We start from the raw sequence: 26,423 nt of genomic DNA, 5'->3' as shown, positions 1-26,423 counted from the left end.
GGGGATGTGGCTGTGCAGAACCAGGAGTTGGACTTGATGATCCTTGAGGATCCCTTCCAACTCAGCATATTCTGTGATTCAGTGATACTGGTAGGGATACAAGATGCTTAATATAATTTAACTTGTATTAGATTTAATTAGAATAATCCATTGAAACTTTAATTTTCCACAAAATTCTTCTAAAGAAAGGGTACCTTTCAGAAGCAAGCCTTCCACAGAAGGGATAAATTTTTTTAGGAATAAGATAATTTGTTCAGTTTCTGTAGGAAGCTTCAAGCCCAAAACTAAGTTTCTTGGCTCAACACTTGTCTTCTTATTCTCCCAGGCCACTTGCTCATTGTCATCTCTAGTGGGAGTCAAGCAGTCTTGGGAGCCAGGACTTCCAGCACAGGGAATTCTTGAAACAGTGACCTGCAAGATGCCTCTGTGGGAGGGCTTTCCTGGAACTGCAGTCCCTAGAGACCTCAGGATTCATGATGTGGAGGCAGTCCAGATGGCAGGACTGCCTGGAGACACTGCCGGCTTTGTTCCCTTTCAGGTCACCAGCCAAGCTGGCAGGAAACCTGTCAGGCTTTTGATAGGACCTGCCTCTCTTGCAGCCAAGTCATATATTGATCGTTGCCCTGTTGTCTGTTCTGGTGTTTTGTTATGTTTTGACCAGGAAATCTATTTTGGGACCTGAAATCCTTTCCAAAAAAAAAAAAAGAGGTTCATTTACATATGGAAGTTTCCACAAAAATTTCTGGGTTTTGTCAATTGGCATTGTACCCCAAACTCTACCAGACTCCTTTTTATCCTGTTCCTAGAATGGATAGCTGAATGACCATCAATTACAGTTCTCGATAAGGAAAGGCCAGTTTCAAAAAACTCTCTTTTGATCTGTCTGGAAATTAGGCAGAAAGTAAAATCTGGGTCTGATGCTATCGGTACAGACGTGTCTGTCTGACATCAAAATACTGACCTTTACTGGTAAGGCTTCTTTCTTACGCTGCCTTAAGTTTTCACACAAAAGCTTGCCCTCAATTTTCCTAATTTAAATTTCATATTTACTTTTTTCCCCCCTCTTCTCTGTAGTTATAGTGTTACACACAGACACACTTTTTTTTCCTAAGACATGACACTACTTCTGCTTGAAGTTAGAGGTCAGACCTCTAGTTGTATAAACAGTCTCCAAGACATGAATTTCAGGAAAGCCATAGATTTGGGTTTTGGGGTTTTTTTGTATTTTTGAGTGCTAATGAAGTATTAAAGGTGATGTAGTTTGTCTAGCAACTCTGGGATTTGCCCAAATATGAGAGTGCCAGGGACTGATAGTTTCCTTTTGTGAAATTGTCTTAAATTGTCTTTATAGAGGTGGCTTCTAGCCCAAAAACAAACCATATCTGATTGTTAGTGGTGCTGTGATGGCTAGCCAAAAGAGATGTTGGAAATAGATTTTGTTGATTGCCAGGAGGAAAAAATACCCAACTGACATTTAACTAAAACTTGTGCTGGTGCTGCAAAAAAGGTGATTGGCAACACATTTTAAACAAACTCCAGAAAGATGACATCGGTGATCAATATTTGACAACGAAAACTCTTGCTTCAGTGAGCAAGTCTTTGCTGTGCCAGAGAGATTAACATTAAGACATTATAATTATAACTTGTTTTGGCAGCTATATTTAAATCCATTCTTACTTCCTTCTTAATCTTTACCTAATGTATACTTTGTAATGAGGAATCAGGGTTCTGTGTACTTTTTTTTGTTACTGTATTTATAGAGAATGTCTATTTATACAGACATTGTTTGTCTTGATTTTTATATTCCCTTGAAATAATTTCTTGCTGTCCTTTAGACCACATGCAAGTCTTACCAGGATCAAGAATCACTTTCTTGCCAACATGGCCAGCAACGATTTACATTTTCAGTTTCATAAACTAGTTTATAAACTTCTTTCAAATTGGGCAGATGAACCTTACTGTTTTACTTTGTTATATGTATTTTTAGGATTTTTTCAGTGGTTTGCTTGTGTGCATCCTGAAATGTCTGCAGTACTTCTTTAACTGTAACTGAGCATATTCCTCTTGGATTTATTTTTTTAATTGTAATTTTCTGAGCAGCATAGTGGGATGAAAGATCTTGTGCTGTAGCTTTGCCTGTCAGACTCAAAGAAAAGCGCCTTGGAAAACAGACCAAATGCTGTAAATTCTACACTATTTCTATTCATATCTTTATTGCCCTTGTGCTCAGGAGAACATCCTTGTATGAACCCACCTGCCAACACCTTCAGTCTGCTAAGACAGTTTTGGGTGTTCTTGGGAATGCTGAAGTAACCTTCAGAGCACCCTGCAATGTGCCCAGAAATACGTAAACCTAGTGCAGCAGCTCTTACTGATTTGGCAAGTCTCAGGCTTTGAAGAGAAGCACACTCCTAGTCCCTCCCTGTTCCATCTTCCTTCCTGTGGTGCATGTATTTCAGATTTTAGGAGCATCAGTCTGCCTCTGTCCTAGGAATGAATTTCCTCTACCAGACTTTGCTAGTGCTATTTCATTTGCCAGACTTGCCTGGTGCACAGGATCCTAGAACTGAAGAAAGAACATTACTTAGGGCAGGTGCCAGAAGGCAAAATACATTAAGTACGTCACAAATACCATCACTGATCACCACAGGGTCTCAGGGCACACATTTTCGTTTTCTTGGAAAAATGAAGACTTTGGTCTTCCTTTTGAGACTATACCACCTTTAGGAACACATTTTCTATCATTTAGCATGATCATTTCTATCTCCTTCACTGAGACAATATTACTGGTCAGCAAAGGTGATGGTAAAAGACTTGAGGAATAAAGTACTAAATGCCACTGCAAGATGACATCTAGACAGTAACCAAGCCAGGTCCTCATCACCTGTTTTGTATCCTGGGCGTAAAACACTTTTTTAGGTGTCAGTTGCAGAGACTTACATGGTCTGGCAGGGTGATTTCAGGATGTGTTTCAGGTGGCTGTCACCTGTACTAAGAGTACCAAGTGGAGGAGCATGACTGCTCTGGATACACAGAGTCTGTGCCGTGAAGTGTCAAGGTTGTGCCCTGTACAGATCTGGAGACCAAAGTGGTCATCTAACCCTGTAGATCTCTTGTGTTCTCAGACCAAGGTGAGTAGGTTCTCCATCTCAGGAACCTTTTTATCTGCCTACTTAGATACTGGTTTCCCAATGGAAGCTGTGTCTTTCCTGATAACCTTTAATCGTTCTATACCGTGTTAGATCTCAGCATCCTGATCTTAACATAACTTTTAATTTTACATATCCCTGGTGACAGTATCTGTGCTTGCTAAGCTTTCATAATCTATTAGGCGTGGAACTGTCTTCAATAAGCCATTTGAGAAACCTTGCACTGGATCTAACACCCACTACTCAGTGGAAACATTTTTGTGACACTTTACTTGACACCGATTCAGGCTTTTAGTAATTATGTTTTAAAACTAAATGTCTATTTAAAAATTCAATAGGCTACAAGGTTATGTTGTAGGAGGTGCTGTTTGTTTTACCAAAAAGTTAAATGTTTTCACTTTAAGACCAATTATCTAATAGAATTTGTACACTGCACAACTGGTGCCCTGGTGATATCTCTGCCCCTTTGATTACACAGCCTGACCTTGCTCCCCTCGCACACCCAGACCTCTCATTATATCTGTGGGAATTTCACACCAGAGACTGAACACAATAAGGCCATTCTTGGATATGCATTCCATTGTAATTCTTTGGCTTCAAAAAGATTTTGGTTTAAAAAACAATCAAATAAATAAGAATCTGATTTTTTAAGAGCAAGTAGTGAGGATTAATTTAATCTGTAAAGAAACTACTCAAGGTTTTATATGTAATACAGGCTCTACCTAATCCCCTCAGCAGTTCTTATTAGCATTCTTGCCTTATGTTTGCTGCTATGACTTACTGGACTAAATATTATCCTGATGCCAGTCTACTGTACATAACAATTCCAGGCATGCTGTCCAAGCTAATACACTCTAAATTAAATAATTGCCCATGTATTTTCAGTATATGAGATTTTATTTTCTTTAAAATTTTGCTGTTATTATTGCATATTCTAATAATGTTGTCTTACACAGAACAAACTAAAAGTAACTCCTTCACTTTTGCAAAAATGGCATCATAAAAAGTCTGAGTTTAATGATTTGAGGTAGAGAATCTTTTCCCAACACATGGATCCACTATAGACAGGATTACTCAAAAACCTTTTCTTTCCTGAAGGTCTCTTTCTAGTCTTTGCAGCCTCATCTCTTTCTCTTTAATGGCCTGATCCCACAGTTCTGATGAAGTGTATTGAAAACAAGTTTACACTCATATGCTGTTTTCTCCTTTATTCTCAGAATTTTACATGTCTTTCTTTCCTTCTTAGATCTGTCCTTATGCTCTCTGGGCACCATTCATGATTCTTATCAAGGGTTGTTAATAATCTCATATGTTGAAAATTCTTTCTCTGACATTGTTGCCCTGTACTTTAGGTTGTGAACATTTCATTTGTTCATGTGGTAATGACTTCTTTCCCATCAGATAAAACATTCTTCCTCAACACTGTAAACAACAATAATTCATGAACGCAAATTAATTTATGCGGGTTTAAAGATATTGGCAATGCCAGACACTAATTGAAAAGAAATGAAATGCATATGTACTGGTTTTTATGGTGGTTTGTGTTTTTCTCCCTGTCTTTGTGAATTGAAGGGAGCTAAGCATGTGAGAAATAAGCAGGAGATGCTGAATGAAAGAGTGTTGTTTCCAGAAGGAGGTGGCTTCAGCTCTTACGTTTAAGAACATACAAAGCAGGCTGAGGACACTTGAAGGGCAGAGCTGAGTGTCAAATAAACTGAAGCAGTATTGCTTCTGTTATCAACTGGAGTCATGCCTGGTGCTTTCGGTATAAAATAGAATATACCAAATAATCTGTACTCTATGTTTTAAAATGTTTTAATTTTTACAGCAATGGGTAAAACATACCTAGTATTTTAGATATGTGGCAAAAAAGCGACTGTAGTAATCCACTGTCAGAGATGTTTGTATATTTTATAGGAACAGATCATATGTTGGACTCATAAAATGACTTTTGAAATAAGTAATGATTTTTTAATTAATTTGAAAATAATAAAGAAAGCTAGAAACTCAAGTTACACAATTTACAGATGTTTTCTTTGATTTTACTTGGGTATTTAACAAAACTGTATGTTTTCAGAAAATTAAACCTTCTCCAAACCTGTTGAAGTTGTTCAGAGATTCACTCCTGAAGCTGATTGGAACCCCATTTTTCTATAAATGTTCAGGTAATGTCCTTGTGCTTATGATTTTCGTGTTTTGTGCAAAGGTTACTGTGGAGTGAGATATTCCCACTGACAACATTCTCATATTACTGCAAGTGCTCATAGCTGCACCAGGAGAAGCTGTACCCAATTCTCAGAACTTTTCCCTATGCAGAAGTAAATAACTTTTTACAGGATTGTATTCTTCCTTCATGGTTAAACACATTAAATGACTTGAAGAGGCATTCATCTGGTGCCTCATCCTTATGCATAGCTGTATATATGTCTTAGGTGACTTTTTATACATCCTTCTCAGTCTGAAACATGAAGGACAAGATGGCCTGGACAGTGCTCTCTTGACTGGTTGTAGCCAGAGCACCTCTGTGCAGAATCGAAGGGGAGGTTGTGGTGCTGTGCTTTAGGGCAGAGATGTAATACTCTCTGATGGGGCTCTGAATTCAGCAGGCTCTTGGGACATCTGGATGGGATGGGTTGCATCACTGTGTCATACTTTAAAGTCCATCAGTTTGGGAGTTCAGCTGAAGCTCTGGCAGCATGACAACATAACTGTTTCTCCCTTGCTCTTTGGAGGCTGCATATGTCAGTGCTGTTGACAGGCAAGGCAGAGGGACTGTAGTGGAACACCCAGTACAATCCCCACATCTGTAAAATTTTCCTAAACATTTGCATTGTTCCTTAAGGATAGAAACAAAAAAAATTCATCATAAACTCTGTGGAAGACACATACCCATGTAGAGAGGTGTACGTTTCAGAGAAGGGGTGAGAAAGGTTATACCAGCAAACATTTCAAGCCCAGTATGCTTTTCCTGTGGATTGGATCATATCTGTGAAATGAAAAATACCAATTGTGGTAAAGGAGACAAATAATAATTAAAAATACCACTTAAATTCAGGGTAAATACTTTTTTTTCCCAGTCACATGGCTAATTCAGGAGAGAAGTCCTCAGTGGATTAGCAACATCACCATTTTGGTTTTTTGTACACCTTTCCATTACTTACGATTTATATATTAATTTCTGTGATGACCAATACTATGTTGTGTTGGGTTGACCCTGAGTTGATGGACAGTCTTTAAGACCAATTACGCTTCTCACAATTTACATATTTAAACCGCACGGAAAGGCGGGACTTCCCTTTTTGGTCGGAGCTCGCCTGCTGGAAGGTGGGGGGGCTCCGAGCCTCCCGGCCCCGCTGGGCCGGGCCGGGCCGGGGCCACTGCCCCTTTCCCCCTTTCCCATCGCTGCGGCACGGACCCTGGGTCACTGAGGGGGACTGTCCCAGAGCCGCAGGCAGCTAAAACCAGCCATGGACTGCTCACAGCTAAACCCATCCAGCGCGGCTTCTGGGGACAGGCGGGTCCCTCTCCTCTCCATGCGGAGCCAGCGGGAGCCGGCAGAGCCTCCTGTCTGCAGCCAGCACACTCCGTGCTGAACTGAAGAGGACACCACGCAGCCAGCAGCACAGAGGGAGCGAGGCTTTCCCCACCGTAAAGCCTGAACAAGAACACCCTTCAACATGGCGGCTTCAGAGTCAGAGAGAAAGAGAAGTGAGTCCCGTGGGACGGAGCTGAGCATGGCGACGGGAGAAAAGAGGGCGGTGCCGCGATTCTGGCGCGCAGCTTAAAAGAAACCTTCTTGCATGCCGTGGTAAGAAACTGTAATACCACAAACTGTTTGTCTCTTTAATCCATTTGAAGAACATGGGGGGGGGGGGGGGTGGAGAATCAACGTGTGCCTATGAAGTTTGTGAAGAGTGCCTATGCCAGGCTATATAGAAGCAGTGAGAGGCTGTTAGAGACTTGTGGCGAAGAAAAGCCTCTGTGTGCAGGCCAAAATAACTTATCCTTAAAAAGATGAATAACCCCATGTGATGGCCCGTGTTCTGTAGTGTGAAAGAACTGTGAAATTCTTCATGGGAGAGATGTCCTACACACAGCAGACTGTTTGTTTCCGGGCAGGTCTGCTATTGGTGGCAGTTTGGGAACCACGTGCAACTGGAGGAAAACCCTTTTTTCCTTAAGCATAAGAGAGAGACTTTTCAAGAACTACAACACTGACTAACATCCCATGTTCTGTTATCCCTTGTGTGAGGTGGATAAAAGGAGAGAAGTGCTGGAAAGGGGGGGGGGGGGAGGGGGAATTTACTTTAATTTTGTTTTGTTGTTTTCTCTTTACTTTTAATTCTGTTAGTAATAAAGCTCTTTCATTGTACTGCAACTGTTTAAGGTTTGTGGCCTGCTTTGCTTTTCTCCTAATTCTTATCTCACAGAAGGAAAATAAGTAAATAATGAATATTTTGAATCAAAACCACTACATTTAATTGGTGTTTCCGCCCGGTTTCAAACTCAACCCGCTACATATGTCTTCTAAAAGGAGACCTCTATTAATTTCTTTACTTTCAGCTTCTTGAAAAGAATGTCCTGTTGATAATATTTGATCCCTGTAAAATGTGATTTAGTTCTTCAGTACTCCTTTTTCAATCTCCATGTGAACATATACCTTAATATCATTTTCATATAAAACTTTGGTGTCAGTTATTTCATGTCGTGAAGCCAACCCTTGATATGTAAATCTTATTTGTGAAGCATCTGTTCTTCATCTCTCCGGTACAGTTAAAGAACATGGATCATCTGAAAAAACTTAGCTTTCCTTGCCTAGTTTATCAACACAGAATCTGCAATGTCATAGAGAGTTAGAGAGTCTTTGTGCTGCCTTTCAAAACTTCAGTATTGTCATAGTTAAATTGTCTTCCTTGTTGGGTTATTATTCCTTTCAAATGTAGATCTAAACAGAAACTGAAAGGAATATAGTCGAGCTCCCACACTGATTTTCTTCTTGAATATTTCATACTCTATAAAAATGAACACTGATGTTCTTTGTGGTGTTCTTACAGGGAAATAAGTACAATTGGGTCATCCAAGAGCAGTAGATGGACCATGACATTACCTATTCAAACAGTAGCCTGTGTGTATTTGCCAGCAAATCCTCTCTGCACAACAAACCTACTGTTTTAGCAAGTTACACAAGAGATTTTGTCCTCAGCTTTTGTTTAAGAGTTTCCTTGTAATTTATGTGTATGAATATTTATAAAAAGACCTGAAGAGATACAGGAAATGTACTGTGGAGATGATCATTTTTAGAAGAGCATGTTAGTACCTTAACATTCTCATCAGCAGGAATATTCCACGAGTGACCTTGGTAAGCAGCCACATAGTGAGAGGCCAGAACAGCTAAGCAGAAGTGTTGTGTTCCTTACCAGGGACGAGCTGCCTCCTTCTTTGACTAAGAGGTATAGCAGGATGCAAATAAAACTAAAACTCAATAACACTAAACCAGTGAAAGATCAGAGTCTGGGCATCAAGGTCAGGGATTCTGCAACACTTTTTAAGAAACATTTTGGAAAATGAAGCTTGGACAAGAAGAAGTCTATCAATGTGTAAGGCAATATCATGCAAAGTCAATGACTTTGTCTCAGGCTAACGCATTTCAAAACAGCATTTTCTTCACCTTACTGCTGTCAAACCTCTGGTCTCCTCTCCCCCAAATTTTCATTGGAGAGAAAAAAAAAAAGTTTTTCAATCAGGATAGACACTGCTGCTGCAGTTCCCTAGCTGTGGCACTGCTGTCCTGTCCAGCTCCAATCTCATTTCAGTGAGGCACAGCTCTGCCCCTCCTTACCCACCAAGACTTTTCACCATCACTCAGTCTTGTTTATTCCTATGTTCCAACCTCCCACTGCCCTAGCAGGTCTCTGGTAGCCACGGGTGTCTGCTCCTATGTCTTTCAGCAAGATTCCCATCGAACATCATTGTCAGGGACTGATAAGCTACCACCTGTCTGCAGTACACAGAGATGCACTGCAGGACATGGGCCTGCAGATTTCTGTTGTTCCTCTCCTCCTGCCCATGCTATGCTGCTGCTGTGCCTATGTGTGGGCTGACCAGCACCTGAGGGCTCAGTGTCTCTGACATTGCAATCCTGGGGCAGCTCTCCCAGACTGTGAGTTGCAGGGGTGGCCAACTGGAGCTGGACTGATGGATGCGCTTGTGAGAGCCCTACAGCTGACAGCAGCTGCTCACCCTTCTCTCTGGTTTCTCTACCCTGATGTGTTTGGAGCAGCTGGTTGGGATGCAGAGCAAACAGCTGCAGATTTGCCTTTCTCTTCCATTGTGACTGACTCAGGGCACACTCACCAGGAGGGCTGGAAGCAGTGCACCTTGAGTGCCCTCTCACTCTTGCCTTCACTTCTCTGATAGTCACCCTCACTGCTGCCAGCATTGTTCTTTAGCACCATTTCTTGGTATCCTGCTGATAAAATAGGAAAAAAGTATTGTTGAGTCTCCAGGCATGATCGTATGGAAAAAAGCCAGAAGAGTGCAATACAAACTGCCTCAAATCAGAGAATAGCTAAATCCTTCAACATTGGTTGTTTAAAAGCTGGACTTTAAAAAGCCATATTTGGGGAGGAAAGCATTTCTTTGTCCACTGTGTAGTGTGGGGAAAAATCAAGAGAAAGAAAAAAGGTCTGTGAAGAAGGTGGTAGCTTCCAGCTGTTTATCATTGGCTTATTTGTTGGAAAAGAGTAGCAGGATCTCTGTGTTCAATAGCTGAGACAACCTGGGCGCACCTTGCTCTTTTCATGCATCTGTTTCAAGGAAAGCATTTTTTAGCTCCTTGGTCTGTTTCCACTCCTTGTTATTGCTTGCAACATGCCAGAGAGCATCTTGGGGAGCTGCAGGGCTCTCAGTTTACAGGTGGAGGATCAGTGGGGAGCCAGGGGCTGCGGCTCCTCTGAGGAGCAATGTGAGGTAGCCGTCAGACAGCTATGGCTTCTAGTGGTGTGCTTGCCTATGCTGAAAACTTAGATGCTCACTACAGAGACCTTTTACCTCCTGTATTAAAATCATGATCGTGTTGACTAATTACAAGTTCTTTGATGTTGGCTAACTACCTTGAACTTGCTTTTAGTTTCAGATAATTGTAAACAGATATATAACATGCAAAATAGATTATAGTTTCAAACATTTATACCAAAAACAGAGGAAACAACAAGAAAGAAAAACACCAGCAGAAGAAAAATTAGCTATTAATTTTTTTCTCAAAAAAGTTGAAATCTGAAAAACCTCCTTCCTTCTATGTGGTTAATTTGCTGCAGATTTCCTGATCTGCATTGTTAAGGGCATTACTTTTTTGCCTAGTGTCTCAGATTGCATTCATTAGATTGCACCAACTTTTAGCACATATATTTTTTTCTTTTTTTTTTTTTTTTGTTGTCTGCAGGGGTCACAGTCACATTTATAATTCTTTGGAGTGTATTAATGTCACTTATCCAGGTTGTAGTTCCTCAACCCTCCTGACATATGGTGTCCCTTTGGCACATCAGGAGCTGTCTTCCATATGTCCATCATCAGCACCTTAACACAGTGAAGAAAATCTTCTCACCTGCCTTGTCACCCCCAGGCTCACTGTGAAATAATCTACTGAATCATATTTTTCTATCATCTTTTATATAGGTTATATGATCTCCTAAGTTAGTCTTTGAAGGACCCTGTTTACTCACTCTTTACCTATACCAGTTTTGAGGTATTCTAAATGTGGTTGTGCATTTCAGATTGAACTTCAGAAAGCAGTCTATAATTTGTCTTCTCTATTATGTATGGTATTCTAATCAAAAGGAGAAAAAGGTCAGAGAAACATTAAAAAAAAAGGTAATATCACAAAGCATTTGAACTTTCCATCTTATTGTTGGTGTGTCTGTGTGCTAAGCCTTTATGGTTGTGTTCATATGTTCAAAGTCCATTTTTGAAATTTGCTTCTGATGATTAAATGCATCCTAATATGAAACTGTCCTTAGCAAATACTCTAAATATGTGTTACATTCAAACATATAATTATGTTCAGCAAATACATTTGATATTTTGATATTTTTAGTAGATGTAATTATTTTTCTCCTTAAAATATACATAATTCAATAAACCTATGCCAACTAAATGTTTGATTTACATAGATGGAATATTTACAAGGATTGATAGTAAAAGGTGCTGATCCACTCTTGACTTCAGCCAAGGCAATAAAAGGCTGGAACTAGATTTGGCGAAAAAAAATCCCACTAATTTCTCTAGTCAAATTAGCATTGCCTACTGCTATGTTGTATGTTGTCCTCAAATATGACAGAAATATGTTGGTAAATATAAGGAAAAGCGGTTTGGAAATGACAAAGATACTACGAAATGGATAAATGCATAGTCTCCAGTTAACACCAACTATAACAGGAGCATTTGGGAGATGTTAAGCAAATTAGTCTTGGTGTGCTATGCGTAATTGCTAATTATTTTTTCCAAGATAACTCATTTATGTCATTTTCCTATAGTATTAGGTCATTTGCTTTAAAGTGTTTCACTTTGCATCCTTTGAAGGCAGTAACAGAACCCCTGCTGATTTTGAGGTTAGAATCTAAGAATCAAAGAATGGTTTATAGATGCCACCAACTTGTGTGGCTTTCTCTTCTCCTAAGAATTTAGTTGAGTGGCAATGCATTGAGATTTCAGCATAAGGTATTTTGCTGACGGGTGAAGGAAATAATTTCTTGTGCAGATTTGCCCTCTGCCAGGATGGCAAGGTGCTGAATACTTCTTTTCTTTCTGAAGGAAAACTCCCCTATAAATGAAAGCAAACAAACCCAACCAAACAAAAAAGGCTTATAAATTCTTTGGAATGACATGATTTACCCTGATGGATAATTCTTCTTTGTAGAAATGTTTTACCCTATTATACTCGTACATTTCTTTTTTTGACTTTCTCAGGTGTCCTTTTCTGTTTGAAATAAAAGATAATTACTACTGTATTTTCAAGAAAACAAAATTAGAATAATAACTACTTTTGTAATATAGTGCTTTATTAAAAGAGTAAGTTCATTTGAGAGCAAAGAAATTAATCTTCTGCTTGTTATGAACAGCCAGCCATTGGAGTAAAAAGTGAATGTACTCTAAGAATAAGTTCCACAGGGTTTCAGATCATGAGGAGTGAAATATAACAAGTATATTATTATAAAATAGGAAAACTGGGTTCCAGCTCTCTGAATTTTAAAAAAATTCAGCTCGTGGTGAATTTATTGAACTTATTGGTTACTGATGGCTCTAGTGGTATGTGCAGTAACTGTACAAAGATGCCTTACTCTTTACTGGTTCATGTGTAAACCAGCTGTTTGCTGACTTCATGAGTTTTGCCTTTATTTTTCATGTTTGTACGAAACACAAAGATCTAGCCTGAATATTTCAGTTATTTCTGTTTGAAGGAACTGATTATCAAGCATCTTGTGTTTATTGATTTATCCTCAGTGCTCTTCACATCATTCTTAGCCTGTGTTTGGAGAATCCTCCCTTTTTTTTGTTCTTTCTCATTGGCATCTCAGCTGTGATCTGTCCACTCCTCACTGGAAGAAGTTCTTTTCTACCATCTTGCTGACTGCCTTTGTCTTAACCTGCCTCACTGACTGTCCTTTTTTCAACCTCAGATAATTTTATTAAAATTATATCGATTTACTGCTTTCTTACTGTTGCTTGGACATACCTATAAATCAGTGCCTTTAATAGTCATCTTAGTGTACCTCTGTTTCTTTGCTTCTTTCATATATTTTTCTCATTTCCCCTTTCTTTCCATAGCAGCTGCCTAATTCTTGTTAGGTCCTTATCTATTCTTTGCTAATTTGAGAATGAGATGTAGTTCTATCATGTTTGAGCAGAGTGCAGTAAATTCTACATCTCTCACTTGTGCAGTAAATTCTGCATGCCTCTCTTCAGTGAGCTTATGGACTTGTCCATGTCATCTTCAAGCAATATCATGGTAACTCATATCATGTCAAATGTTCTTACCATCGTACCCTTTGATTTGATTTTTGCTCTTATCAACTGGGACTCTCACCTCGTCCTTGTGGTCAGAATGATGAATTCTTTACACGTTGACACAGACAAAGAAAAAAAGAGGAAATAAGTAAATATAAACATTAGAGACTGAAGAAGGTGCAGAAACACAGTCCATCCCAGCTGCATGTTGCAACACTGTGCACATAGGGTAGCACAGTCAATTTAAAAAAAGTGACATGTAGTTTTCCATACCTTGCATCCCTTCCCTCCCATTTTCTCTGTGCTTCATAAGAACACTCTGTAAGACAAATATGCATTAACAACCTGGGCTGAGTTACATGAATAATGAAGTGCAGAAAGGCTGGGAAAAAGAAGTGGTATTGTATTTAGCAGGAGATAAAATGGACAGTAGAAAAATCAGAAAACAAAATAAGCCTTGGGTAGCTTTTTTTGCCTAGGTTTAGTCTTTGCTTTTCAGATTGTCTTTTATATAATTTAATAATGTTGTGTTTTGTTTACAGTGTCTACCTTGAAACAGCGATGTACAGCATAACTGTTAGCACAATAATTGTCAGTTATCCAATATTCATGTTGTATCTACAGAACTCCCTTTAGTATCTTGTAATCTTAGTTTAAACTTAAATTCATTCTGTTCTTGATCTATAGCACTTGCATATGGCACATGTGGTTTTGTTTTGGTAGGTTTTTTGAATGTCATAGTTGACTAATTTAAAATACTGTCACTTTACCGCCCCTTTATAAATCTTCAACATCAGTTCTTTTTATTTTTTCCTCTTTAAGACACCAAGTATTAGAATAATTTTTAAAATTTCTAAAATTGCCACCCTGTCCTCTGTGCTGTCCTAGAGTCCCAGAAGAATCTGATTCTGTCACTTACTTCTTTGGCTTTTGCAGCTGTCCAAGTTAATTTTTTCCTAAATTAGGAATAACATTTATCTCAATCTAAGTCTTTCTGCAGTCCTTTCAAGTTTTCCCTACTTATACTTCAAGATTTACATTGCTGTAGTAACATTTGCCCTCACAAAGCATACACAAATTCCTCTGGTCTACTCTTGACTTTTTATGCATGTAGTAGTAAGGTCATTATTTGTCTCCTTGTTTTAAAATGATTAAGCCAATTAGAAAAGAAAAAAATGAGGGGTACAATACAATGGGTCATCACATTTACTAATTATCGAGAGGATAGCAGGTACTTTTTTCATGTTGAACTGTTCTTGTCTATTTCTTCCCGAATATTATAAACTTCAAAAAAATCTATTTGATCATATAATAACTTTTTACATGAAAATTAATGGACTTTTTAATTTTTTTTTTTTATGTCTGGGCATTGTGATGGCTGTCATGTTTTTCTGCTTATCATTTTAACATGTCTTGGTAGTTTCTTTTCAGTCTCGTAAGGGGCTTTGCATATAAAATGTCTGCAGCTTCTCTCTGTAGCTGTCTTTCATCAAATCTAGTAAGAAATCTAATTTTATACAGCATATTCACACATTGTAATAAAGAAGTTAATTATCAAGTCACTACCGGGGCCCAACAAAAGCCTAACCATATTTGAGACTATTGGGATTTCTTCTTGTATTTGGCTTTGTTATTACCTCTGTTCTAGGCTCTCCCACAACAAGTGAGAGCTTCGTCATCTCATTCAGTTAAGGAAATGCTAGACAGACTTACAGCCTAAAAAATTGTCATTTTGGGCATGGCAGGAAGCAAGTAGTACTTTCAAGTGGCACATGACTTCTGGTAATTTTGCAAACCATCAGTACTGGGTAATAATAACCTGTGATTTTAACCTACTATTTTCAACACATTGAAGAATAATTACAGAATAGTCCACCCATATTTCAGTTACAACAGTATAGAGGGATGAAGAAAACCAATTTTTTTTAACTTTTCTCAATCTCCATGTAGAAGAATGGGAGGAAAATTGCCAGCTTCCTGAGAAATCAAGGCATTTCCAATGAAATGGGAAAGAAGGAAAGGGTGCAAAATTTAGAGGAAGGGAAGAGGGAAGAGAAAATGAAAAGTCATCTGGTTCTCTAGAGGTCAGCCACACTGTGAGTGATTGATTGAGTGATTGGATTTGTTTTGTTGCTGCTATCTCTGGAGCAAACATCACATCCATCTTACATGCAAGTTCATATAAAAATTTATTTGGAGAAACTGCTGTGTTTTGTTCTGCTGTGACTCATGTAGAGAAAATTAGTACAGAGTCCTTCTTGCTAAGTATCTACATCTGCTATGGCTCATCCCAGCTTCCTGATAAAGCATACAACTACCAGATGTTATGTGAAGGGTGGCTTGTTGGCAGCTGGATGGAATGGCCAAGGTTTGATTGCTAAGCAGTATGACTTATCAAAACATATGAGCCATGTCAATGTTACTCTGCATTCCACGTTTTTTGTCTGCAGCCCTAAACCCGTAAGTCGTGCAATGAAGTTGTAACATCTGAAGGAATATGATAAGCTTTACTGCACTGAACAAAAATGGCATAAATGGGGAGCATCTGTCATGTATTTAAAACGAGTAGTTGTGGTGTTTTTCTCGTTATTCAAATTGCTTTTGGGTAGTTCTGCATATCTCTATCAAATCTTATATGTTATATGTGAAATACAAAATACTAAGATGATAAAATTATTAAATGTTCATTTTTTTGTGACACTGGGAGACACTGGAGCAGTAACAAAATACTTACACAACATGAGTACAATACAGTGGGTCAGTTCTCGACAGCAAAACTTTATTTTAAAGCGTTCTTGTTTGCTAGGTTATTGTAGGAAGCACTTCATAGTTGCTTCTTCTAAGTCAGTGTCTGAGCCTTGGAAATTGAAATATGAAAGCAGGGTCTACTCTGCGATGGTGATCCCTAAATGGGTGTTTATCCTAAGAAAAAGAGCTATCCTAGTGCTGGCTGACCGGTTCCAAGGTTCTCTTTAAATAACTCTGTAATTTCATTGAATGCTGAATTTGTACAAAGCATTAAATTGGCTGGTTTTTCTCTATGGGGAGAGGTGGCAAGGAATTTTTCCAGAAGAGCTGGAAACATATAACATAACAAAACATATCTTGTTTTCTGACCTTGATTCTATTTTATCACTATTTTTGCTAAGCTGGACAAAATCAAATACATTAAGTGTTTTATCATCAAGTTTAATACCAGCTCAGTCTTTGTTCCCAGTCCAAGAGTATTTGTGTCTTTTTGTACACTTAAACACTGGTGTAGTCTTTATAGAACCACTGGAGCTGTGATTGAAAATGTGCTGGTGTTACCTTTACTTTAGAGAAAGTAGTTTTACAATGCCCTTAGAGGTTGTTTAGATATAATTCCATCGTTTATATGGTCAGATTGTAAGTGTTATTTATATCTTTTTTTGAATTTTTGCTGGAGTTCAGTCAGGAAGAAACACCTAACATGGCTAATACCCCTTTTTTGTGAATAAAAAATTTTTTTTGTAAAATCAGACAATGACGTATTCCCTCCTTCAGAGTCATTCCAGAAAACTAAGTCTTTCTTTTTTTCCTTATACTTGAAATCTTTGTTTATGACATGGACAACTCACCACTATTGTGGTTTCTTCTCTGTTTGTTCTTCCTCTACACTCCAGCCTAGTAAAAGATTGCAGTGGAAATAATGTGTCTCTCCAGCAGATCAACCAGATTGTGGCTTCTTAAGTATTCCTGTTGTGTCTTCCTTTTGCCTCAAGTTTAGCTGCCACTTCTGGAGGTTCATCCTGTCTCTGCACTTGCACTTATCCATTGTTCTTATTTCTCTTTAATGCTGCCCTTCAGTGTGTCAGACCTTCACGCTGACAGCAATATACAATGCTTTCCATGTTTTCTTTTCATTTATGCATTCACTTCTTTTTCAAAACCCATTAATAATAATTACCCATGTAATAAAACTAAATATGTTATATAATTTAAAAACAAACAAAAAAGAAACATGGTATTCTAAATTATATATTGACGTTGCCGTCTGCCAGGTGTCACCTCTTGAGAAGTTTGTGCCTTTTCTCTGTTCATCTGGAGGCTGTTACTCATACTTGAGCAACTGGCCACATATTTTTGGCACACAGACCCCCGGAGAATGGGAAAGTGCACAGTGCCCTGCTGCAGGTGAGTACGTGCTGCCCATGGGCTCGCATAGTCCAGCAGTCCAGCTGAAGGGCACAGACCCAAGCTGTGGGGTAGCATTGCAACCCTCCTTTGTCACAGTCCCACGTTCTTCCCCTGATGACATGGACTAGTGCATGTTAGGAGAGCAGAAATCAGAGCTGTGTTAGCCATATAGACAGCAGAACTGTTCCCAGTTTGTCTGATGCAAATATCAATGGCTTGCAGCATTCCAGAGTCTGTCCTGTACCTTAATGCTCTCTGTAAAGGATGTAGACTCATAGAACATTTTGGATTGAAAGGGACATTTAAAGGTCATCTAGTCCAACCTTCATCTGCAATGAGCAGGGTCACCTTCAACTTGATCAAGTTGCTCAGAGCCCTGTCCAGCCTGGCCTTGAATGTTTCCAGGAATGGGGTCTCATGAGGGCAGAGGAGAGGGACAGGATCATCTCTCTCGGCCGTGTTTCTTTTGGTGCAGCCCAGGACACAGTTGTCTATCTGGGCTGCAAGCACACATTGCTGGCTCATGTCCAGCTTTTCATCCACCACTAACTCCCAGTCTTTCTCAGCAGGGCTGCTCCCAATCCCTTCATCCCTCAGACTGTACTGATACTGGGGGCTGCCCCGACCCGCGTGCAGGACCTTGCATTGAGCCTGATTGAATTCTCTCTCTCATTCCTTGCAGGATGGAGGATGTATTCTAGCCTGTCACATAAATGCTATTAAGTTCCACCATCCTAAATTTTTACTATGGCAATTCAAGACATAATTACATATATTACAATCTGAAATGAGACAGATCCAAATACTTTTTCTTCACATTTTGTTCAAGCCAAAATCAGATGCTTTTTCTTCCTTTTATGTCTGTCTGCTGAAAAGCATCATTTGTCCATTTCTCCCATTGACCAGTGTTTACTGAGATGCTCCTTGTTTTAACCAGTGTGGGATGGTGAAGCGTGATGTTATTAGACACAGCAGTCTGTTTGCCTGACAGTACCACCAGAGATGAACCTGTCACAAATGTCTCCACTGAAAAGTATTGCTCAAAAGCCTTTTTGTCAGATTACTTGACACTTGCTCATGAACTATGACTAACATTGCCTCTTAAAACACTCTGTATGTTTATTTTATAAGCCATATGGCCCAAACTGGCTTTGTGTTGTACAGGTGTGAAAGACAGTCTGGATAGATTTAATTACTTTGGACTTCTGAGCTTTACAGTAAAAAAAGTTTCCATGGTAAAGTAATTACTGTACTATGTTTTATATAATTTATCCCTATTTCCCTCAGGTTATTTCTTGATATTTTTTTCACTTTCTTCTGGAAAACTATGTTTTCAGGAAAAAAACCAAAACACCTAAATAATTAGTTCTGTAAAAGAATCGCTGTGCATATTTTACTTAAAACCAGATGTGAAATACATGGCTGTTAGGAGCTGAGAGATTTCACCTAAGGGTTTTGCTAATGGATCACTGGAAGTCTGTGAATATATATCTTTCTGCCCTTGTGGGAACTTTGTAGAATAGTTAATAGAATCTGAATTAGTGATCCTCACTAGTTAGTTAGAGCCTTTTTCCTTTGTAGTTCTTTTAACACTTTGTAGCTGTTAAAAGTGTTATGTATACAAAATAGTAGGTGAGAACCCTTTCAGATGAATAAAAGATTTAAATATGTCTGGGCCATCAGTTTTCCTTTGCAAGAGCTCTCACTTAGTGAAGTGTTGACTGTGGTAAGCGTGATGCATGATAAGCAAATGGAGGTCTTCACTGAGCACAGTTTTCTTAAATTATTTTTTGATATTATAAAAATATTTTGCTGTAGTTCAGCTGTAGGTTTCTCAGAAGTAGTAACCAAATTCATGGGTAACAGTTCCTGGCAAAGTAACGCAGGAATTGTTCTCAGAGCATGCTGCAGCCTGGATGTTTAAAATACAATGCAGGTCTGCCTTTTGTGTGCCCTTAATCTGAAACCGGGCAATGCGTCAGTGTACATTGACTTGTTATTCTACAGTGTGATAAACAATTGTATGGACTTGTTCTTAGTGATGCATTTTCTTAGGCTTTTTGTCTTACAATCAGTGATTTAAATGTCATTAGATAACATGTGCATAATTATGATATAAACCATGCAGAGCTTGCAGTTTTTTTCTCCTGCCATAAATATTCCATCTGTGAAAAAGATGCAATGTAATACAAAGAAATGATTGAACAGGAACATATCAAGGAATGTACACACAAGCATGTTTTTAGCTCAATGTAAATTAATCCATGCATAAACTATGAGAGTCTGAAGATGGCCGTAAGCTCTATCCTGATTTTTACCTTATAATATACTGAAAAATGATCTGTGATGCTGAAAGATGGTTATTTTTGGCAACCTATATCAATTTCCTATTCACACAGCAACTGGTGGCAACTAAAAATAATCCTGGTTTAGTACTAGCTAAAAATCTGGTTGCATTTGGCACACGAACAACATGCACAAATAAAATTTAAGATCCCCCTGTTCTGCTATTTCATTCGAGCCCACTCATCAGGCTTAGTTTGCTGCCATTTGAAAGCTATTGAAAAGCCATTAACTGGCAGGACTGTGAAAGCCGCAGTGCAGCAGCACACCTCAGTGCTGGAAGAATGTGTCTGCAAGTGCACACCAATTAAATCCTTCTATTCCTGGGGATGTGGGATTAGGAGCAGTGTCAATCAATTGTGCTACAATAGCACGTGCAGTAGTCATGGTTCAAGACGCACAGAGGTTTATCGTAACTCCAGCAGCCGGGTGAGGGTGACTTGGAAGCCTCTGCAAGATCCTGGAACAGAACCTACATTCAATAATGTATTCTGAGGTGTACTGGATACCTGAGGAAGGGCTTTAAATAATGCATTTTCTGGGCATGACAGTTGTAGCAGAAGAGAATGCTGAAACCTGTAGCAAGACTACAGCCTGAGATGAAAGAATGTCTCATTACCATTTTATCAAATGCTGTAAGTAACAAAGTGGTTATTTTGCTTTTAAAACTGTCTTTTTATTTTCTGAGGTGTGTCTTTTCATTAAATATGCAAAAAGTCGAAGGCAGATGCTGCATGATGTCAACATAGTAGTGGGGAAGGGGAGTTGTTACTTTGCATGTGAATATACAGGCAGAGCCCGGGATTTCTTTCTCTCCTCTGTTCAGAGGTAACTTCATTGTGTGTGTAATAATGCTCTCATTTGGAACTTCGTAATGATCAGCTTGTAAAACTTTTGTTTAAATTAATCACCAAAGAATGTAATGTCCAAAAAGAAGAAATATCATTCACAGCATTATGTTAAGGACGCCTTTAAGGACAACCTTGGAACATGGCTCTCACACTTTGCAAGGGTATACAAATGAGAATAGCTTTATAATTATGAGCCCAGCTCATCATCTACTGTAGATCAAGTGCTTGTATCCTCTCTTTATCAGAATATTTAGCTATTCAGTGTGACAGAATTAAAAAATTAATAATGAACTTTTAACCTTGAATCATGTAAGCTGCCTCCTTAAAGACATCCTGAAATTGGGATCTGTGCTAAATGTATTTGATTCATTGCAGAGGAAATTCCTAACAGCATTTTTTTTTTTTTTTAAGGTTGCTTGTCTTCCTAGCTGCACATTTTTCAATCTTCTAGGATTTGCCTTTGAAAGCATCCAGGAACTGAGTGGAAATTGCTGGGTTTTCATCAGAGAAATGAATTATTCTTTAGATACTTATTTTGGACAGCCAGCAATAGTTTGATAGCCATAAATATTTTTTACTGAAGGACTTAAAAAACTTCAGACTTTAGTGATTATGGCACAGTTTTTACATGTCAAATAGCAGATTGCTGTAAAAGGTTTTCTCTCGAGACTCTGGTCTTTGATGACTTAAGCATACCAAGGACATTTTAAAACTATTTCTAGGACACTGTATTATAGTTAATAAATGAGTAATGTGGTTCTTTGCTGTCTTAATATGAAATTAAGGTGCTCTGGAAGTATTTTAGTAATTCAAGGAAAAATTATTTATGTGAGTTTCCTCTTGTCTGGATTCAATGGGACTTGTGTATGGACTGCTTTTAATACTAGTGGGAGTTACAATTCCCTGTTCATGGGGAGAAGCACAGATTAGTTTTATTGTACAGTTCCAAGGGTGCATTCTAGGAATAAATCTTCGAGCTTGTATTGAGATTTGATAAATGCAAATGAGGAATTTGCAACATAATAACTATCTTGATGATGTCAAAAAAGTATTGTTTGGTCTTTATTCACTTTAAAATTACTCTTAAAGTGAAATTCCAGCAAGTTTGTGTAGGCATGTGAGTGTCAATAGCATATTAAATAAGTAACTCTTCAGTGAAACTCTAGGAAAGATATGAGGATGACCCTGAGGTTCTTGTGTTAAAAGGGAGCAAATAATGACAAATTGGGATGTTCATCACATTGATTGCAGAGGTGAAGGACTAAAACACAGCAGAGGGAAATGTGAATGTACAGCATCAGTTTTGTCAATAATACTTGTTTCCTCTTTTTCAGATTTGGAATTTTGATTAGTGATTTCTCAGTAAATTGGGGTGTTTTACCACACAGCTCTTTTCTTTCCAAATAGTGGCTTTAGAAGACAACAGATACTGGCTGGAGCCTGAGAGGAGGTTTTATCACTGCCTGTGCTTCTCAGAATTGGCAAAAGTGCTTCCGTTTCCACCTGTAATTACTGAAGGAGAAGAACTTCCTCTTCAATGCTCCCCTGAGCATTATTATTTGACTTAACATGTCAATATGTTGCAGAGATGTGTGTTTGGCAGACAGCTGGCATCAGAGATGGGCCAGGGCTGCGTGCGCAGTTGCAGCGCCAGCAGTGCTCTGAGATGTGCTGAGAACAGCTGAATCTCACAGTGGTCAGAAAGTGACTCTTCACACCTCGCTTTGCTTTAATTCATTTCACCGATGATTTCTGTATATCAGAAAGATGTAACGCTGAGAAGGGGTATAGCTATTCTCCAGTGATGTTAGTACAATTTTAATAATATTCTTTCATTTTTTTCAGTGCATTGCTCCCATTAGAAGGCTGTGAAAATGAGATATACTTCACCATATAAGTCATCATCTTGTCGTAAGACCTTTCAGGCTGGAAAGATCCAACTTTGAAATGTCTCCAGTCCACCATAGACTCCTAAAATCGTTAATGTTGGAAAAGACCTCTAGGATCATGGAGTCCAACCATTAACCTAACACTGCCATATCCATCACTAAACCACATCCCTAAGCACCATATCTACACATTTTTTGAACAGTTCCAGGGATTGTGATTCAACCAATCCCTGGGCAGACTGTTCCTGTGTTGATCGCCCTTACAGTGAAGTAATTTTTCCTAATATCCAATCTAAACCTCCTCTGGCACAACTTAAGGGCATTTCTCCTTCTCCTATCTCTTGTTACATGGGAGAAGAGACTCATTACATCCTCCTCTAAGACAACTGTAGAGAGCAATAAGGTGTCCCCTGAGCTTCCTTTTCTCCAGGTTAAACAACCCACCTCCCTCAGCTGCTCCTTGTAAGACTTGTGCTTCTGACTCTTCTCCAGCTCTGTTGCCATTCTCTGGATACTCCCTCCTGCTCTGAGCAGGGGTAGCTGCATGGTCAAACCAGATTTTCTGGGACCGTGCCCAGTGAGGTCTTTCATCCCAGTAATACTCTGGAATTGCGCCTGGTGCAGCCATCCTGTTGTCTTTAGCTGGCACCTGCAGCATGTAACACACAAGCTGAATGTGTGTCTGCCTCTTGGAGCAGCTCATGTTGTCCCTACTTGTGCCCATCTCCTTTTTGCAGCCAAGTATCTCTGCTGCTCAGAGCTGTCTCTGTCTGTGCTAGTAGCTAATCCTTGGCAATCTGTGAGCATGAGTATTTAGAAGAGAGAACAGAGGTTTGCAGGAGAGTATCACATATTATCTGCCAGCTGCAGGGTACCATTTTATCTCGATGATTTGTGTGACAGACTGTACAAATGAGTGTAATTTTGAAAATTAGGCAGCACCTTGCTGCTGTCTTCTCTCCCTTGTATATCTAGTTATGATATAAATAGCATAATTTACGTGTTATGGCAGTCGTTTTCCACCTTTGCTCTGGACTTCCTCTGAGGGATCTGGAAAGGTAACTAAGAAAAATGGTGCTCTATCAAAGGGGCTTAAAAGTTTGTTACTCCAGAGTCTGTTTTCCACTGCAAATGCTATAGAGGTGCATTACTGCAAACAGAATTAAAACCTTGCGATATATAAGGAGTTATAGTCATGCCAGGTGGAAGTCCAAGCCAAGTGAATTTATCCAAATATTAGGATCATCAAATCTGAACATCAGCCTCTACTTCTGTTCTTTCTGGTTTACCTCTGTTTCCAATTCCTTTAAATCCTTTGTATGAATTAAAACCCATTGAATAGCGCTGTGTTACAGCTCAATACCTTCAGAGATCTGGGATGGAAATACTAATTAGATGTTTATTGATAAATTTAATTCAGGATTTGAAACAAGATATAAAATAAACATAATAATTTGCTTCAATTTCTATCCCTTACTACCATCAGGACCTGACTACATGGCAAGGTTTGTACATGAAGTCATAGCTCTATCTCAACCTTATGCAGCTTGGAAAGGGTTGGGGAAAGATGTGATACGATACACGAGTTTCAGGTTTCAGAGGATGGAGACTTGAACTTGATTCTCCCATGGATGGAGAAGTAATACTGTGGGTACAACATATGATACCTTCGTGTCAGCTTTCTTACTGTGAGACAGTAAACTTTCATCTGTGCTTCGGTAGAGTGAGTTACTGTAGTTTAGACCAAATAAGAAGAGAAGAGGAGACTGAAAAGAAAAATTGGAGACCCGTAGTTGGTCTGTGACACAGGAACCCTTTACCTCTGTGGCAACACATGCGGGATGTGTGATAACCCAAGTGACAGTGACACACAGGTATTCTGTCACACTGGGTGGCTAGTGACGTAAGAGTACTAGCAAATTATTGGAAGTGTTTTCTTCTTCCCATGAGCAGGATTTCTTCTATTCCAGCATTGGGTAGGAGATGATATTAATTTATTTATTGTATATTCTGGTGTCCCAGAGAATTCTGACATCTTCTTGGACATGTCCTCTGCCTTCAATGAGGAGCTCAAGGGACAAAATAGTAAAAATTATGCAGGTGGTGGGAATGGGAGGTGTAAACGAAGCAAGATGTCTGTGACAGTCTTTATTCAACACCTCTCCCGTTTATTTGGTTGATAGTTCATGACAGTGTCTGCTAACTCTCATGACATGGTTTATTTCTGCAATAACAGAGCTAAGTATGCCATGGCTGCAGGGAAAAATTCCTTTTCCTTGTACATGCTCATAACACTGTGACCTGTGGCATGAGGTTAAGATTGTTACTGAAATGAGATGCTTAGCATGACTGAGTGATCCTGCCTGCTGGAAATGAGGCTGGGAGGCAGAGTCAGGAGCCATCTGCCCTGGGAATCATGAAAGAGCAGGAGTGCCTCTGTGAAATGAACCACTGCTTGGGAGTTTTGAGGTCTTGTGAAGGCACATAAAGCAATTCCAGGGGAGTAAAGAGATTTTGATGAAAGGTATTTGTTTGAGAAGCTTATACTGTAAAAATATATAAAAGAATGCTAATACAAGACATGGTATTTCTTATTCCATTTTGACAGACTAAATGTGTCTGATGTATCAGAGATATGCAGTGCAAACTTTTTAAAAAAATTACGTGATAATTCAGGTGTCATGAAAGATATCTAAAAAATTAGGTGTTTAATTATTCAGTTAAGAACAAATGGGTTTTATCTTACCAACCTTAATACAAATAGAGCCACAGCTAGAATATTTTTACTTCTATTACACTTTTTATCTCTCTGTCTCTCACTGTCATCACAGGATAAGTGGAGGACAACAGGAAAATAGGATATTATTTACCGCCTATGAATGCCAGTATGTCTGTACCAGCAGATGATTCTAGATCTATTCATCTATTTTTATTCTCCAGTTCCTGAGTTCACATGACAATGACAGAAACACAACATGATTTTTTTAATTTGAACTAATTTTCTACCCCATCTAAATATTGAAAAGTTCTAGATTCATGACACTGGGTGCCAGGAAAGAGATAAAAAATAAGTTTTTATATCAGTATGCAGACATAGAAAATGATAGTTAGAAAAATGTATTTTGAGCTGGCAATAAGCCAATTATCTTGGCACATTTGTAATAGTAGTCTAATAATTTGCTAAGTGGGTTTCCGATAAATAAAACTTACCTCACAGTAACACCAACTTTCCTAACAATGGCAACCACATAGAATAACATTTGATAATTATATTAAGATGAAGTTTTACATTAAATTGGTATTTGGAAAAATACACTTTGAAATAACAGCAAAAGGAGCAGTATTAACTTGGACAATTGAAGACTATAAAATTTCCAACTTTGTATTCTACTAAAAATATGTTCTATTTATAGTATTTTAGTGGAAATCGCAGTCATCCACCAATTAATTTTTGTCATTATTTTGTTTGCCACTGTAAAAAATCTGTCAGTAAAGAGAAAAATCAGCACTTTTGTGGAAAACTTCACTGACGGCTTGTAAGGAAATTATAAAGACATTCCATATAATTTTGGTATTTGGAGTGCTTTTTTCTTCTAATGTAGTTATTCTGCAAACAGCAAAGAAATCTAGCCACCCTAAAAATAAGATGAATGAAGATTATAAAGGTCAAAGTACCATATTTTCTCACCATATTGGCACAGCATGTGTGAAGCTTCAGATTCTGATATTATGTTTTTGAGAAGATTGCTGCAAGAACAGAGAGCAGAAAAGAACCCCAAACGAATAACACAACCCCCCCAACCTCTCTATTTCTATTTATGAAATTGTAGCAATATAGCCACTTTTCCTCAAAAAGTTTTTGAAAATTTTGAGACTAGAAGACACGTTTTCAATCAGTTCTTGATGGAAAGTTCCAAATAATCACTTTTTTTTTCTTGTCTCATAAAAATTAATATACTGTATCACGGTGAATTTTGCACAGTTTCTAAGTTATAAAACCAAACAGAAAATATTTGTAGATAATTCAATTA

At 38.6% G+C, this 26,423-nt stretch overlaps 1 protein-coding gene across 7 annotated transcripts in view; it reads left to right on the top strand.

Moving 5' to 3' along the window:
• MYO16 (myosin XVI) overlaps positions 1-26,423 on the top strand; it is a 370,010-nt gene that overhangs the window by 61,110 nt on the left and 282,477 nt on the right. The window contains exon 1 of one of the 7 annotated variants that reach the window (XM_048328416.1): positions 5,293-5,314. The exons of 5 other annotated variants lie outside the window; for them this stretch is intronic. Coding sequence is in view for 1 of the 2 variants with exons in the window: in XM_048328368.1 (XP_048184325.1) it covers positions 20,260-20,287 (28 nt within the window). In the remaining variant the exon portion in view is untranslated. Of the gene's footprint in view, positions 1-5,292; positions 5,315-19,881; positions 20,288-26,423 lie in introns of those variants that run through there. One more of the 7 variants, XM_048328368.1, reaches the window with a different exon arrangement.

This window comes from Corvus hawaiiensis, chromosome 2, assembly GCF_020740725.1.
Source record: "Corvus hawaiiensis isolate bCorHaw1 chromosome 2, bCorHaw1.pri.cur, whole genome shotgun sequence".
Classification (NCBI taxonomy): Eukaryota; Metazoa; Chordata; class Aves; order Passeriformes; family Corvidae; genus Corvus; species Corvus hawaiiensis.
The sequence above is the reverse complement of the archived record's forward strand: the minus strand, read 5'-3'. Positions and strand labels throughout refer to the sequence as shown.